This window comes from Camelus ferus, chromosome 6, assembly GCF_009834535.1.
Source record: "Camelus ferus isolate YT-003-E chromosome 6, BCGSAC_Cfer_1.0, whole genome shotgun sequence".
NCBI classification, from domain to species: Eukaryota; Metazoa; Chordata; class Mammalia; order Artiodactyla; family Camelidae; genus Camelus; species Camelus ferus.
Window position 1 is genome coordinate 29,751,980 of NC_045701.1, and position 17,261 is coordinate 29,769,240.

General features: G+C 34.9%; 3 protein-coding genes across 5 annotated transcripts in view; 2 read left to right on the forward strand and 1 right to left on the reverse strand.

The window, feature by feature from the left end:
* Positions 1-17,261, forward strand: part of LOC102505575 (olfactory receptor 11G2) — a 442,453-nt gene that overhangs the window by 337,791 nt on the left and 87,401 nt on the right. The gene's annotated exons all lie outside the window — the stretch shown is intronic.
* Positions 5,377-6,330, reverse strand: LOC102504544 (olfactory receptor 4K2). The gene has a single exon (XM_006191240.2). The coding sequence runs from the start codon at positions 6,328-6,330 to the stop codon at positions 5,377-5,379; it is 954 nt and encodes a 317-aa protein (XP_006191302.1).
* Positions 14,376-15,322, forward strand: LOC102516739 (olfactory receptor 4K3-like). Its single transcript, XM_014564783.2, is given in 2 exon segments — positions 14,376-14,415; positions 14,418-15,322. Coding segments are annotated over 2 exon segments (945 nt in total).

Consider the following 17,261-nt stretch of genomic DNA (forward strand, 5'->3'; position numbering starts at 1 on the left):
CTCCAATCCACCCTCCTCTAGGATGTTTCTGTTGCATAAAAAACTTGAAATCTGTAAACTGCTTTTTATAGCCAAAGTTTTCTATGCAAATTAGTTTCCACCAATTAGGTGCACCAACAGGAGCTTTAGAAGGCAGAGGTGAGGCAGAGGGCAGTACGGGTGTAATCGCTCCTGGTGAGCAAGGTGATGAGATGCAGGGAGAAGTGACTGCGGCAGCCGGACCTGCATCCTAGTGACTCTGCACTAGCTGCACGGGTGTTGAAGAGAGTGAGGCAATGGTAGTAGCATCGAGGCTTTTTGACCTTAAAATCTCACTACTGGGGTCTCTTCTGGAACCCAGCAACTCCAGTAGTGGCCCCCAAGTCTTACTTCTCTAGCTCTTCCAATGATTTCATAAGCATCAAACACACTGTGTTAAATCTGCCTAATATCTTCAGTGTTTTCTCTTTTCTTCACTGAAGGCCATCTGATATAATTATGCTGACAAGATGAAAAAGTAGCAATAGATGCAGAATTATGTAGAAACAAATTCCTAGTTTAAGTGCACTTTCTAGCACTAGTATTTTCAGTCTAAGATACACTTTCTCCTTTAAATTTGCTTTGGTGAGTGGAAAAGCGGAAAATTAAGCTTTTATTGATGGCTTCAGAGAATTAGCAGAATTACAAGGCAAAAAACAAAGGTAGGCAAATTAATAGTAGGCTGGCAATTAGTAGTCATAAAAAGGCTACTAAGGAAGGGAAAAAAACCTGGAACCTCTAGGGCTAAACATTTCTTTAATAACAGTAAATTGTAAAGAGATAGTTAAATATAAATTGGTATACACCTTCTCCCTATCTTGGCAGTGTAAATTATGGGACTAAAATATAAAAATACAAACACAATATTTTAGTACATGCTAGATGTTGGGATGCATCAATGTATGTATGTATGTGTGTGTGTGTATATATATATATGTATTTAATGAAAAAAATATATATATGTATTTAATGAAAAAATCAGAAAGAAAAAGATAAAATGTCAATTGAAATATACCACCAACCATACAGACAGAGTATATCAACCCATGATCCACGTCACAGTTCCAATCTTATTGGGATGTTGGTCCTTCTAACTACTGCATACGTTGCGTGTATTTACCTCATGGTATAACTAATAGCATTAAAAATAATTCACAACAACAAAATATAGCCTAATCTTTATAAAATTAACCATTGTAACAGAAGCATATAAATTGAAAGACTCAAATTGCTCAGTGGATTTTATTGGACTGAGAGTGCATGCAAGAAGTTTATATGAATTAGGTTTCCATGGCTGTTTTTTTTTCTCCTGGCTTTCAATCTGGATACATGCATCCAGAGGTCACCATGCAAAATAATAATAGTGAAGACGCAGGGAGAGAAGACGGTTATTTCAGCTTTCTCATCAATTTTGCTTTAACTGTTTTGTCTAAAAGTTCATTTGAGAAGCAAGGTTTCATTGATCATTGTTTAAGTATGAAAGCATGTGTATAAAGAGTCTGAATATATTCAAATGCTGGCATCTTCCAAGAACTTCTTCCATTTGGCAGCAGAGTCCAGTGATCACATTATCTCAGGCTCTTGTCAATGTAGAAAAATTATTCACATAAAACGGTTCATACACAAAATTTTACTTATCTATCTAACTTACTATTCACTAATCTATTTATTTATCTATGTCTTCACTTTAATAATATAGAGGATCAAAAATCATCATTCTTATTCTGTTCAAAATCGTGGTGAAAATCCAATCTAAAATCAATAATTTAATAATTACTCATTATAAAGAAGCAATTAAATAATAATTAAACAAAAATTTGGAATTTCTCTTGATTCATAAAAATTATGAGCAGTGAGAAAAACAAGCTTCTAGAAGCGTGAATTAATATAAGAACCAATGTAGTTTTCTAGTGGAAGTTACTTTCAATTTTCCAAGTTAATCCTGATACACATTAATTTTATGCACACATATGTAGACACAAATATTTAAAATTCATAAAATAAAAATTTACCTTTCAAATTAAACATGTCAATTTTTAGCTTAGGAGTACCAGGTTCCTTAAAAATATCCAGAGTTGTTCAGAATGATATTATAATAACATTTATTGGACACATGCTTTATATGAATGACTTAATTCCTCAAACAACTCTGTGGTGCAGGTACCATTATTATGTCCTTTTACAGATGTAGAAACTGAGGCTAAGTGACATTAGGTATCTTGCCCAAGTTTACACCAACAACGAACAGTAGAATAGGCATTTAACATGGATAAAAAGATGCATGAGTCTAAGTCTTTTATCTCTACATTCAGGGGGGATCCAGGGTCTGCAGAGCCTAAAGTTTATGCAAATCTAAAGGGACTTATTTAAGGAAAAAAAAGAGCCAAAATTAAGGATAAATGGTTGCTGGGATCCATTCCAGGGCGTTGGGAAAAAACCATGCAAAGGAGGGGGTCTAAAACTTCACCTTCAATGTAAATCCATCATCACTGCACTATATAGTATTCTGAAATTTTCCTCAAATGATTTTGGATGTATACATCATTTACAGTTTTTATTGTCATTACACATGACAATTCCTTCATGTATTACAATTTACATTTTATCATTTCAGCTAGACCTGATTTTTATAGTTTTTTCACCTGCATTCAATTATACTGCTCAATTTTACAAAGCAGCTTTTTACAATTTTTAAAAGCTCAGAGGTTTGGCATTGCCAGATTTCCCAAGCACCTAAAGGAATATGAGGTTGCTTGTCAACATAGTCTTCTTATAAATTCTCCATATCTTATTGCTCCTTCAATTGTGTTATTGGAAATTCAGACCATTTAAAGCTATCCTCAACTTGGTATGTTTTTACTAGCTGATTTCTTTTCATCTAGCATGCTTTGCAAAACATTATTTCTGCCTTTAGATGCCCTAGTGGCAAATGGCACCATCTTTAGTAACTGCTTAAGGAGCCTGTGGCCATGTCACTGTACTTAGACTTGGTAAAACTATCAGCATCGTGTTGAGGAGACATGGTGAGAAAATAATCCACCTGTAACTCCTGATTAAGATTTAGGGGGGGAGGATATAGGTCAGTGGTAGAGTGAATGCACAGCATGCACGAGGGCCTGGGTTCAATCCCCAGCACCTCCATTAAACAAACAAACAAACAAACAAACCTAATTACTTCCCCGCTAAAAGCAAAACAAAAGATTTAAGTGCTTATGTAATATGAAGAGGTATCTTGTATGTTGACTGCTCATTCCGAGCACCAGAGAAAGTGTTTAGTTCCCTTTATATATGGAAATTCTCCAGAAGCTATCTATGGTCCTTTTCATTCTCAGCTACATGGCCTTACTCTCGATTCAACTTCTCAGTTTCATTGCTGACTTGCCTTCCAGAATTGTCTGCTGATCAGTTATACTGTTGAGGTTTTTGGCAAATGTCTTTTAAGTTTTAGAATTCTCCACATAAGCACTAAAGATTGATGATATCCCTTTAAAAAGACTCCACAGTTTTATCTTGCAAAAAGCAATTCATTTAAAAACATATTTCCTATTATTTGAAAGAATTATTTGGAGCATTTCTAAAACAACAACTAGAAAATTTCTCTGTGTGTTCCTTCATCCTGAACATATTTGCAGATGTAACTGAAACTGAAAGTTCACACATACAACCAAAATTCTTCCATTTGTATCCCTATTTCAAATAGAATTATGCTATTATTTTGCAGATATAAACACTTTTTTCCTGTGTTAATACTGCAGACATTTTATTCAACAAGTTCAAAAATGCCTAGACTTTAAACACAATGTACAACTTTTAAACTGCAAAGTTGTTCCCTTGTTTGTTTAATACATTAATGAAGAAAATAAAAAATACACACTGATGAGGAAAAAAAATTCCTCATATCATTTGGCTTAAAATGAAAAGTTAGGAATTTTACTTTCTTGACTTCTCTCTTATCAATCAATGTAATTAGTGCATATAGAATTCTTGGTTTTCTCTGTTTACTCAATAATGCCAGAAAAGAATAACAACTTGATATCTATCAAACACTATGGTTGCAACAGATCTTTCCTCTTGTGGATGCAAGCTGGAAAATATATTGGACACCATATTTCATAGATATCATTTAGTGAATGAAAAAATGGTTAATTCTTTCACGTTTGCCATCAATTAAAGTAGATGATTTGCAAAGCAAGGCATCCAAGAGATTTCTTGACCTTCAATGCTTGCAATTCCAGTACCTTCCAGCAGGTGGTAATGATACCTTCTGACCCTTGAAGCTAACTTTGAACCTAGCATTCTCATCTAAAACAGTAAAAAAAAACAAAAAAAAAACCCAGAAACAAAAATCCTTCATATACAGAACTATTACTTTGATAGTGTATTACTAAGCACAGATTTCTTATTTTTGCTTCCAAATATTAAAAGGAAAAAGTAATTTAATGACCATTTAAAGCAATGTAATACTTTAAAAGGAAGGCATAAACTCTCCATTAATTCATTATTGTCATAAACTCTCCCTCTTAATTTAATTCTGATTTTAACTTTCCAAGCATTAAACTGACATTAGTTGTCTGTATGAAGCAAGTGTACTGCTTTGAAATTCATTTCATACTATTTTCTATTTGCAGAATTCTGTAGCCTCTTTATTCAGTTGGCATTATGAGGAGTTATCATGACTACATTTCTTTGCTTATTAGCTAAATGTCAATGGTGGTGACTTCTCTACTTATAGCATTTTTCTTTGGACCTCATCAATATTTGTAATGAAATATATCCAGAGTTTCTTTAATAGAAGAACTCACAAGTTTGTTTAAATGTTAAGTAGTAATGACTCAGGGATGCGCATAGAAAATCATCACCTATCTATGAGGGGCTCCTCCTATAGCAGTATAGAATTTCTAAGGCTTATAGAAATCTTACTTTAGGGACAATTTGTTGTAGTTTAGGGACAATTCATTGAGTAATTCAGTTGTTAGTTGTCTGTAAATGTCATTATCTCCTAGTTCTCCTTTAATCTACACTTTCTCTTCTCATTTTCTGTTCCTCTTTTCCAATGAATAAAGTATTAATATTGAATTTCCTAACTGAAACAATCAGTTTTGGCATTTTTATGGATATTCTTTGCTTCTGCAAGAAATTGCTTCTGTCAGCTTGCTTTTCTAACATTGAAAGTATATTTAAAATATTTGTATGAGAATAGTTTTAACATGAACTTAACTTGTGCTGTCACAAGTTTTGGCAGTTGCAATTTGGTGAGGACTATAGAAATAAGAACCTAACATATGCCATGCACACAAAAATTGTGGCACTTAATGACTAGGAATAAAACTAGAAGTTAACTAAAACTAGAAGTTAAAACTAAAAATAATATGAAGAAGTTGTCTTGTTGGAATTTAAAAGCTTATTCTTCAGTTTCCTCATAGCTGTCTTCACTTCCTGATTCCTCAAAGTATAGATTACTGGGTTCAGAATGGGAGTAAAGATGGTATAAAACACAGACAGGATCTTGTCTACCAGAAAACTGCTTAGTGGCCACATATAGATGAAGATGCAGGGCCCAAAGAACATGAAGACCACAATGAAATGAGCTGTGCAGGTAGAAAGAACCTTAGATGATCCTTTTGAAGAATGATTCTTGATAGTAACCAGGACAATAACATAAGAATTGAACAAAAGAATAAAGCAGGACAAGGCAATTACGCCACTTGTTGAAATCATAAAGAGGCCCAGGACGTAAGTATCCACACATGCCAGCTGGAACACCACAGGAAGGTCACAGAAAAAGCTGTCTACCTCATTGGGACCACAGAATGGTAATGTGAGAGCAAATATGACCTGGCTCATTGAGTGCATGACCCCCACAACCCAGGAAGCCACCACAAGAGCAACACATACCTGGGGACTTACGATTGAAGCATAGCGGAGAGGCTTGCAAATTGCAGTATACCGATCAAAAGACATAGCCATAAGTAAAATAATCTCAGTACCAGTGAAAAGGTGTAGAAAAAATATCTGGGTGATGCAGCCATCAAAGGAGATGGTTTTGTGTCCAGTGAGGTAGTCTGTAATCATCTTAGGGGTGGCAAAGGAAGCAAGAGACATATCAATGATGGAGAGATTGGTAAGCAGGAAATACATAGGAGAGTGCAGGTGAGAGTCAGCTATAACTGTGATGACTATGAGGCTGTTACCCACCACTGTTGCCACATAAAACAGTGAAAACACCATGAAGAAAAACATCTGTAGTTTCCAGGAGTTAGAGAGTCCCAGCAAGGCAAATTCAGAAACAGCAGACTTGTTGGCCACGTCCATTGTCCTGATTGATAGGCGGAAGTCTGTATTAAAGAAAAACATCAAGAGAAACTATGAGTCAAGTGAAGCAAAAGCTCCATGTCCAAGAATCCACTTCCATAGACTTTGTTTCATCTATGAAAACCTATCTTTACTATTCTTTCCATCCTCATTTTTGGTGTATTGTTTTGAAAGATAATTATAGGATATTAGAGATCATAGTGAAATACGACTTAAGTCATAGATGGTGAAAATAACACTTTCCCTTCTGGTGCTAATGGGCAATCCAAATGAGATTATATCATCTTAAATATTTACTTATCCACATATTTGTCCATTAATCTGTGCAATCCTAAAGATAATAGCTCACATTTAGTAAGCACTTACTTTGGACTCACAATGTGTTAAACACACACACACACGGTTAGTCATTTAGAGTTTATCCATAAGGATATCCTTACTGAAAGAACATATAAAAAATATGTAACATATAAGTGACATGGGCTTTTAGGCAACATTATAGAGGGTTTTTAATGAACAGTTGCAGAACTCTTGTAAATTTCCAAAGAATTTTTAACATATGCACAAATAAAAGTTGTCTGATTGAAACGCATCAGAAACACAGAGAAAATTAGTTTTGCTGGTATTTATCCAGTGGCAGAAGACTGATTATCACACAGTATACACAGTATATATACACAGTATATAGTATTACCACAGTAGTCATACAGCCCAAGAAAAGACATTTTACTTCTTTTTTCTTGATTTCTTTTTTTTTTTTTAAACAGCAGTCTGTTCCATGTACAAATACTTATAATTTTATGACTTGAAATTTTGTTTTGTCTCCTAAAGGATATCACATTATTTCTATGGGAAAGAACTCAAAGATCAATCTCATTAGTCCTACTCCTGTTTGACTTCTCCCTTCATATATGCCAACATATGCAAACTATTTTATTGATCTCAGCCCCGCGGAATAGGGGTTAGGAGATGGATGTATGGAAGGCAGACAGCGGAGCTGTCTTTAACTTACCAGATCTATAACAGAATCCAGGCTTTAGATTATTCAGTGTTGAGTAGGCTCTAACAGAGAGCATATAGGAGGCAATTTTAAATATAAGTAAATGACCTAGTTGAATCATTAGTTGTTTAGCAGTTGTAGGTAAAATGGGTGTTGTAGGGATTTGGGAATTGACCAAGAAGTCATCTTGCAATGGGATCTATTAAACAACAAAAATGGTATTATTTGCTTCACAACAGTAAGATATATCCAGAGTCTTATGGGAATTTACAATGATTGTTTTTACCTGGACCTGAGAGATTCAGGAAATGGAAGTTGGGAAAGCCATCATTTGAGGTAGCAGGAGATAGCAAGTCAATGAATTTTAATAAGCACTTGATTATCTAACCCTGCTCTAAAGGCAGTAAAGAATAAAATCCAGAAACATTCCCTTCTGCTTCAGGTAATTTATAGTTCCTTGGCAGATATTGAATAGATATAAATAAAAAAAATTGGTGAAAAAAATACAGCCAAAAAAATCAATTGTTCAACCAGTTCTTAAAGATAGTGAACTAGATTTTCGATAAAGGAAAATTTACAATGTGCATAGTAAATAAAGAAAGTGTTCTTGCAGAAGAAATGTCATGAACTTGACCTATAATGAAAACTAAAATTTTGTTTGGCAAGGGAAAAAAAACATGTAGGGAATAAAATAGTGGAACTTATTTACAGGAACAAGATATTCAGTCAACAGGTTGGAAGAACAAGAATGCCACTATAAAATAGAACTTGATGTAAAGGATGACAAAGATACACTGTAAGACTCTAGGCAGATTATGATGATTTGAAGTCAATGTTTTGTAAGGATTTACATGGATGGTTTCGAGAAGAGAGGCAGGGGATTATTAAATGAAATAGGTATAAGAAGATCACTTTGACTAAGGTATCAGTAATGTAAATGTTATTGAGATTAGTAAAATCAGAATTCCATATAACTGTCATTTTGAGTTATTTATTTATTGAACAATTGGCTATCTTATTTTACCTAGTCCATCTCTTCAGGAACCCTTCATTGCTGTGGGAGGAGTATAATTCCCACTTTATTTACCAAAGCTTTGGAAATATGACTTGCTTTATTCAATGTAATATGAGTAGAAGTTTCATGTGCTACATATGAGCAGAAGTCTTATGATTCAATGAATGATTGCACTATTGCTCTTATTCCATCTGCCTGGGTCCCAGGATAAAGAGATAAGAGAGGGAGGCTGGATGGGCAGGCCGTGCTCATGGATGTAGATACAATCATATGAAGATGTCAGTTATCTCCTAATTGTTGTATACATTTAACACCATATTAATCAATAGCCCAGCAAGCTTTTGTAGAATAAACAAATTCATTATAAAATTTCTGTGAAATTGCAAAAGACTTAAAATTGCCAAAATAGTTTGTTAGAAGAACAAATTTTTTAGGTTCACACAATCTGTCTTCAGCATGTAATGTAAAGCTATAGTAATCAATACAGTGTGGTGTTTGCCTAAGAGTAGATAAGTAGATGAATGCAACAGAATGGAGGGTCCAAAAGAAATTCACAATTATGGTAACTGATTTTCAACAAAGCTGCCAGAGTAATTCAACAAGAAAGAATAGCCTATGTTAATAGTTCTTTGTTAACACAATTGGATAACCATATGCAAAAGTAAATAAATTGCCTCAATCCTTGTCTATACCTTACACAAAAATCATCTGGAAATGAATATAGATGTAAAAACTAAAACTATAAAAGTCTTAGAATAAAACAAAGACTTGTGGCCTAGAGTTAGGCAAAAATGTCAGGAAAGACAAAAAGAAAAAAACCATAAAAAATTGATAACTGGGGCTAAATCAGTATTTAAACTTCTGCTCTTTGAAAAGATAATGCTAAGTAAATGAGAGGTGTACCACTGCCTGGAGGAAAACAATTTCTGGATTCAAGAATTAGCGGTAGCTGCTGACGTTGACCACGTGCTTTGCTTAGACCCACAGAACAGCTTCACATAGTTTTTCTACCAGCTCTCCCTTAATGACTCCTCCTTCATTGCCTATGTGGGCTTGGTTTCTGAGACTAACAGGTTAGTGCTGCTGCCTCTGGTTCTGTAACTCCCCATTTTATATCTGCACTTCCCCAGGTCATTCCACAGTTGTTCAAAGTCTAATTTCTATGGTAAATCCCTTATCCCATAATACATAGTGCCTCTGCTTCCAAGGTTGAATTCTGACTGATATAATTCCTAACCTAAGTAAAAACTAAGCCAGATATATTCAAAGAAGGTCATTTTTTTTAAAGTATAGTTGATTTACAATATTTTATTAGCTTCAAGTGTACAGTATAGTGATTCAGTATTTTTATAGAACTTACTCCATTAAAAGTTATTACAAAATAATAATGTACAACATACATCTGATAAAGGACTTGTATGCACAATATATGAAGAATTCTTACAACTCAATATTAAGAGGACAAAGCACCTGAATAAAACTGTGTAAAAGATTTGGACACAATCTTTACCAGAGAAGACGTATGAAAAAGGTCATGCCTTGAAAAAAAGACTCAGTGTCATTAGTTATTAGGGAAATGTAAGTTTAAATGAAAACGCAATACCATGTTACACATGCTAGCAGGGCTAAAATTTAAAATTTAAAACTGAATGTGGAGATCACTTGAAATTCTCACACATTGTTGGTGGGAAGGCAAAAATGGTATAACTACTTTGGAAAACGATTTATCAGATTCTTTTAAAGTTAAAAATAACACCGTAATCCCCAGCAAGTCTATTTACCAAGAGGAAAAATATTTGCCTAAGTCCACTCAAAGGTGTGTACATAATTTTTCATAGCAGCTTTATTCATAATAGTAAAAATTTGTAAACAGCTCAAATGCCCATCAAATGATGCAATGGTAAACAAATTGTGAAATATTCTACCATTGAACACTACTCAGCAATAAAATGGAATGAACTACCACTGCACACAACAAATTGGATGAATTTCAAAAGCAATATGCTGAATGAAGACAGATCAAAAGACAACATACTATAGGATTAAACTTATATGAAATACTAAAAGAGGTAAAACGAGAGAGAGCGAGCAAGCAGACCATTTATTTCTTGGGACTAGAGGTGGAAGGAGGGTGTTGGTTGCAAAAGAGCATAAGGGAGTTTTTTAGGGTGGAGGATGAAGATACTCTATTTCTTGATTATGGTAGTGTTTACAAGACTATACATTTTTCAAAACTCAATGAACTCATTAATTTAAAATAGGCAAATTTTATTGTATACATGTTATACCTCAATAAAACTAATTTTTTAAAGACAAAAAAGTTTTAATTTTATTCTTGATATCTCAACCCTATTATATCCCTCCATCTGGAGATATCTCTAAGTACATAAAGATGCCCCTCCTTAGGGTTGTATCATTTTACTCCCCTACTGGCATAACCTCACCACAGTATCGGCTTATGGTAGGTTTTCAAGCTGTTAGATTTTGCTGTCTGATAGAAATGATTTTACCCTATGCTAATTGATAAACAATTTCTCAATTTAATTTTTCTTGTTAGAGTTTGAGCATCTTTTATGTAGTTAGCCATTTGCACAGCTTTTCCCGTTGCTCTGTAGGATTGCTGATCTTTTTATTCTCTATTTTAGTAGCTTTTTATATATTAACATATCATTGCTTTGTCTTAAAAGGTTGCAGATATTGTTTCTAGGTATTCATTTGTGTGTCAGCTATGCTTTTGTGTCTCTGCCATGAGCACTTACTTATGTAATCAAAATTTGTAATGTTCCCTTATTAATTCTGGATTTTGAGGTATAGTTAGGAATGATTTCCTCTCCCAGATCATAAAGAAATTCAATTTTTACATCTAAATATCCTTCCCATTTTGAACAGTTACAGGTAAGGTATGAAGAATGAATACAGGTCTACCTGTTTCCAGGTGGCTATCCTGTTATCTCAAAACCACTTGTTGAAAAGTGCCTATTCTCCCACTCATTTTAGGAACTTCATTTATGATACACTTCACTTCCATATGCAATTTAGTCTATTTTTAGGTTTTCCGTTTTGTTTCTTTCAATTCTTTGTATATTAATTCATCAATGTCACCTAGTTTTACTTATGTCCTCTTTATAGTATGTTTTCATGCCTTTTATAACTCTCAATAATCTTCTGTAATCCTCTTCCATTGCTCTACTTTTTAAAATGTTTCCCTGACTCTTCCTGCATTTTTGCATATCCTTTTTCCAGAAGAATTTTGTCATCAGTTTATCTAGATCAAAGAGGACTGGTATTATTTGTATCTAGATTTTGAATTTACAAATTAACTTAAGGAGAACTGACATCTTTATGATGTTGTGATTTCTAATTCAAGAACATGGTTCAAGTTTTTCCGTTTGTTCAAGTCTGTATTTGTGTCTTATAGGAGAGCTTTATGCTTTTCTTCACATAGGCTTTGGACATCTCCTTTAAATGTGTGGATTCTTTTTGTTGGTCCTTTTCACTTGCCTTTCATTTATATGTAAAAATACTATTGACTTTTACATGTTAATTTTATAAATGACTATTTTACTTTTTTTTTTTTTGTGTGTGGTGTCTTTTCCATTAAATCTTTTGGGTTCTAATATACAGTAAAATCATCTGTAAAAATATACAGTCTTACTTTTTTTGTTTTTGTTTTTGTCTTTATTTTAACTTTTTGTGGGGGTGTTAATTAGATTTATTTATTTTTTAGAGGAGGTGCTGGGAATTGAACCCAGGACCCCATGCACTCCAAGCACATACTGTACAACTTGACCTATATCCTCCCCCAACAGTTTTACTTTTTTCTTCCCAATTTTTAAGTGTCTAATATACCATTCTTTCAGGTAATTGCATTGGTTAATACCTCCCACATAATGTAAGATAATGAGAAAGTACTTTCCTAAAATGTTTTGAAGTTCATTCTGAGAAACACACCTGCAAAAAATCTTAATAATATCATATCCCAATATCACAGAGAACTCTTTTTGGTGAACATTATAATCTTAAAACAACTGTAAGATGTACAGATATTTTCGTTAATACTATTACTTACTGAATAAAATTTTCTCCAAATGGAAGCACAGGCTCATTCTCATATATTATTGGAGGAACTGAGATAACATTTGCAGCCCCCAAGTCAAATAACAGATCCCATTTGTCTTATCTTTGCTGTGATCCAAGATAAAGGTGATTTCTTACATCTCTCTCATCCCGTCATATGCATGCCATGTACATAAAGCACTTAAGAATAATCATACCATTTTGTGATCCATCTTTAACTCTGGCCAAACCAACTTGGATGTTTTAATAGCTCCCACTGGAACTTGAACATTTGTTTATTCCCCAAACAGCAGCTGGTCTTTTTCATGCCATGTAATTTATTGAGTCAATTCATATCAATACAGATGTTATTAATACAAAGGTCTCAGAGATTTTGAGCCTCCTTTACCTATAAATTAGACAGAGGGTTGATCTGACGTCATTCTGGAGCAATTGTCACTGCCTTCAGGTACTAGTTGAGTATTAGAATATCAATATGTGAGTGGAAAGGATCCTAAAGTTGCCTAGATCAACCCATTTGTGTTACATGTGAGGAATCAAAGGTACCAGTTGATGCAGCAAATTATCCAATCTCATACATCTAAGACAAGATTTGAATCCACATTTTCTGAATCCCAGGTCACCGCTATTTCTGCTACACCAGTTTAAGGGAGAGCTGGGCTGATACCCATTTAATATTAGGTATGTGGGTACAGAAACAAATTTAAAAGTTTCTACCATGGGAAAATCATAAGAATAGTATGGAGTTAAAGGGCAAAAAACATGGGAACAAAAAGTCAGAGTGTGGGTAATTGCATGTATAAATTGGTTTAGTCTGGGAACAATTCATTTAGAATGTATACTTACTGCGATAAGAAAGGGAAAGGAAGGAAAAAAGAAAAGCTTGGTTTAGTGGCAAGATGAAAGGGGTTCATCATGCATTTTAAGGGCACATCTTTTCAACTGGCTTTCAGTGCACTTTGTAAAGTCTGCTCAGATCTCAATAAGAGTTTCCCTCAACAGTCTAGTTTTAATGTTGACATGTTATATTACATAACTTCTCCTAGGTTCTCCATTACTATCCTCTGTCTCTACATAAACCCATCTCCTACCTGTTTAAAGTGAACTCTGGAAGCAGGAAGAGTTTTCTCTTTCAGACTGTTTTGGTGAAAGTCTATAAAATACAGCAGTTAAAAAATGTCTGACTTTAGGCAGCATGGTATTTAACAAAGTCTATTTAAAATACATGGAAATGTGTGAAACCGTCAGGCTTTAACTGCATCATTTTCACTAGCCTTTGAAAATGTATGGCCTTGGTGGCATAGACAGGGTCATTCATGTCTGTGTGACTGAAATGAAGAACTAAGAATAAGAGGCTACTTCATTTTTACTCTGAAGAATCTCCATTAGAAAACTGAGACAGATTATGTTTCTCTATTCCTGTTTCCCTCATGTTGTGTTCCTTTATCCTTGCCACTACGAGAAACCATTGCCCACAATCCTTTGCATCATTGTGTTCCCACTAATAATCAATCGTGATTCTCAAACATTGTTCATCCAGTCTTTCCCTGTCATCATGATGTTTTGACAAAGGTTCCCATTCCCTCCACCTTCAAAACTTGCTAGCAGCTGGTTATGAAAATTTTTAGGTTTTTTTTTTACAAACTGAGGAGTAAATATTCAAAGAGCTGAATTTTTTATTTATTTTGTGAAGATTTGCACTTTTCTTGTAAGCAGATTGCTAGGTTATATGAATTAATCTTGAGTTGAATCAGTTAAGACATCTGGAAAGGCCGTGGGGGAAATACTTGATAACCATGAGCAGGAGAGTGACACAGCAGGGAACTATCTAGTGGTGGGCAACCACTACATTGTTTTATGCAAAAAAAACCCCTCACTTTGTGTTTGATCACTGTATTTTTCCTATTTCTCCTCCATTTGGAAATGTCAGAGTCCTTCTCAAAATCAGAGTGAATGGCCTGGAATAATCAGTCAGTCATAACTGAATTCATCCTACGGGTCTCTCCAGTTCTTGGAAACGCCAGGTCTTCAATTTCCTGTTTTTCTCTGGAGTCCATGCAGCCACTGTACTGGGGAACCTCTTCATTGTTCTCACCATTGTGTCAGAGCCACACCTTCACTCCCCCATGTACTTCCTGCTGGGCCATCTCTCCTGCATTGACATGTCTCTGGCCTCCTTTGCCACCCCCAAAATGATTGCAGATTTCTTCAGTGAGCACAAAGCCATCTCGTTTGAAGGCTGCATCACCCAAATATTCTTCCTACATCTCTTAGGGGTTGCTGAGATTGTGCTGCTGATATCCATGTCTTTTGATAGGTACGTGGCTATATGTAAGCCTCTACGTTATTTAACCATCATGAGCCGGAGAACGTGTGTGGGGCTTGTGACTCTTTCCTGGATGGTCGGCATCTTCCACACTATGAGTCAGTTAGCATTCACTGTGAATCTGCCCTTCTGTGGACCCAACGAAGTGGACAGTTTCTTTTTTGATCTCCCCTTGGTGATTAAACTCGCCTGCATAGACACATACATTCTGGGAGTGTTCATGATCTCAACCAGTGGCATGATTGCCCTGGTGTGCTTCCTCCTCTTGGTGATCTCCTACACATTCATCCTGGTTACCGTGAGGCAGCGTTCCTCTGGTGGGTCCTCCAAAGCCCTCTCCACATGCAGTGCCCACTTCACTGCTGTGACTCTTTTCTTTGGCCCGTGCATTTTCATCTGTGTGTGGCCTTTCACAAATTTTCCAATAGACAGAGTGCTCTTGGTATTTTATACCATTTTCACTCCCCTCTTGAATCCAGTAATCTATACTCTCAGAAATAAAGACGTCAAGGATTCCATGAGAAAACTTAGCAGCCGTGTCTTTAAGTCTAGGAAGACTGCTCATACCCCTTGATTTCCTCGTACAAAAATGAGCATTTATCCCCCTCACTCGGGGTCGATAAAGTGATTCTTCTGCAAGAAATCACTAGTTCATGGCAGAACTATTTCTGTAATCAGGCTCAGCAGTCACTGAGTTTCAGTTATAATAAGAGTTCCTCACACAATGTAATATTTATTATGGAGCATTATCAAACCTATACTCAAAATTTTACCTCACAAGGACTCGCTTTTTAGAATGTTCAGTTCTTGTCAGATGTAAGCATTTATTTGAGTATTGAGTATTCATATGCTTTAAGAGGAGATTTCCCGTCAGTCTCTTATGATCGTCTCTAAGTAAAGGGGCAAGTGTGAAAGTACCAATACCAGTTCACTGAAGTAACAATGGAATTTTTTATTGCTGACAAAGGTGCTGATGAATCCATTATTTTAGTTCAAAAGTCAAAAAAATGGAGGATTCCTCATAAGTGAAAATATTTCCTATTTAATATTTTTGTGACCTGTCTTTAGTAAGAATAAGAATAAATTAATTATTTATTTCAGTCCCTAAGTTTCTTAGAGTGGGTTTCACAAGTTTAAAACAGTATAGTAAATTCCAGGAAAATTCCTAAAGTCTGATCCATATAGAAATAGTCTAGATTCTAGAGTCATATACAACAAATCCCATCCACATTCCCATTCTGCAGAAGATGAAACTGTGATCCAAGGACACAGTAGTTTTTTCAAGGTCATGCTTTTTCGAGGCAGAATCTAGATCATTCACCTACAAACATGGATATTTGTTTATTTTCTAAACAGTAACAAGTTATTTTGGTGCCGTGACGTTTACTGCATCATTTTTGTAATCAAAAGCTGTATTGTAAATACTACGGTTCTAAGAGAGCTGAACCATTTTCCCCTTGGTTAAACACAGCATCTGACTTAAGGAATCCATGAAACAGTGGCCTTTTGACATAGTTTCTATAGCTAATAACCAGAGTTTTTCAGACATAGAAATCATCCAGTAGTACCTATTTATTTTACTGATGATGAAATTGAATTGACTTTCCAAATTTTATATACCCGTGAAAGAGTCTAGCCAAGAAGGAGCCTGACTCTCCCTCTCTCTCTCTCTCTCTCTCTCTCTCTCTCTCTCTCTCTCTCTCTCTCTCTCAGTTGGACAATGGCTAAACTATCTTCAGGAGCATTTTGGTCATTGTCATTCTGAGAGCTATACATAAGAGAAATATTTAATGCATTAAAGTGAACTCTTATAACCATTATTAATTATTGAATTATTCAATTACCCAGTTGCCTGACATTGTCCAAGTTTGCATAATACAATATATAATATTGTATAGTTTGGGTTTAAAGACAGATGTATATATCAATGATTGATGGATAAATAGATTGTAAAGAGTTGAATATAAAGATAAATCAATTATTAGGTGAATGGATGGGCAAACAGATGGATATGAATGGGTGGGTGGGTGGATGTTTAGCAAGATGGAGACAGGTAGATAGATATAATCAGGAAGAAATGAATATACAGTTTAATATATTGACTCAGGTCTCTGTGTCTGTATATTGAATCTGTACAAGTTAAGTTATTGAATTTGGTAGAGTTGAAAAGATATACTCTTAAATATACTTCTTGTGATGAAGTATAGCCAATTCAATTTATGAATATATTTAATGTCACTGGGGAGATCTACTAATGAATTAGGTTGGTGAAAATATAATTTTAAAAAGCCCTTATAAATGACTCTATGAATATTATAAATCTGCCCTTTCATCTTCTCAACCCTGTTAGTGAGACCAAGTCTGCAAATTGGATATTCATATTTCATTCTGCTCATTAGCATATGGTTGGCTGATCAGAGTATGGAATGCTGCATTATTTTTTTCTATGTCAGGCTATGAATTTTGTTCTCCAGTTTAGCATCCTAACATACACACTGCTAGAATGATAGCCA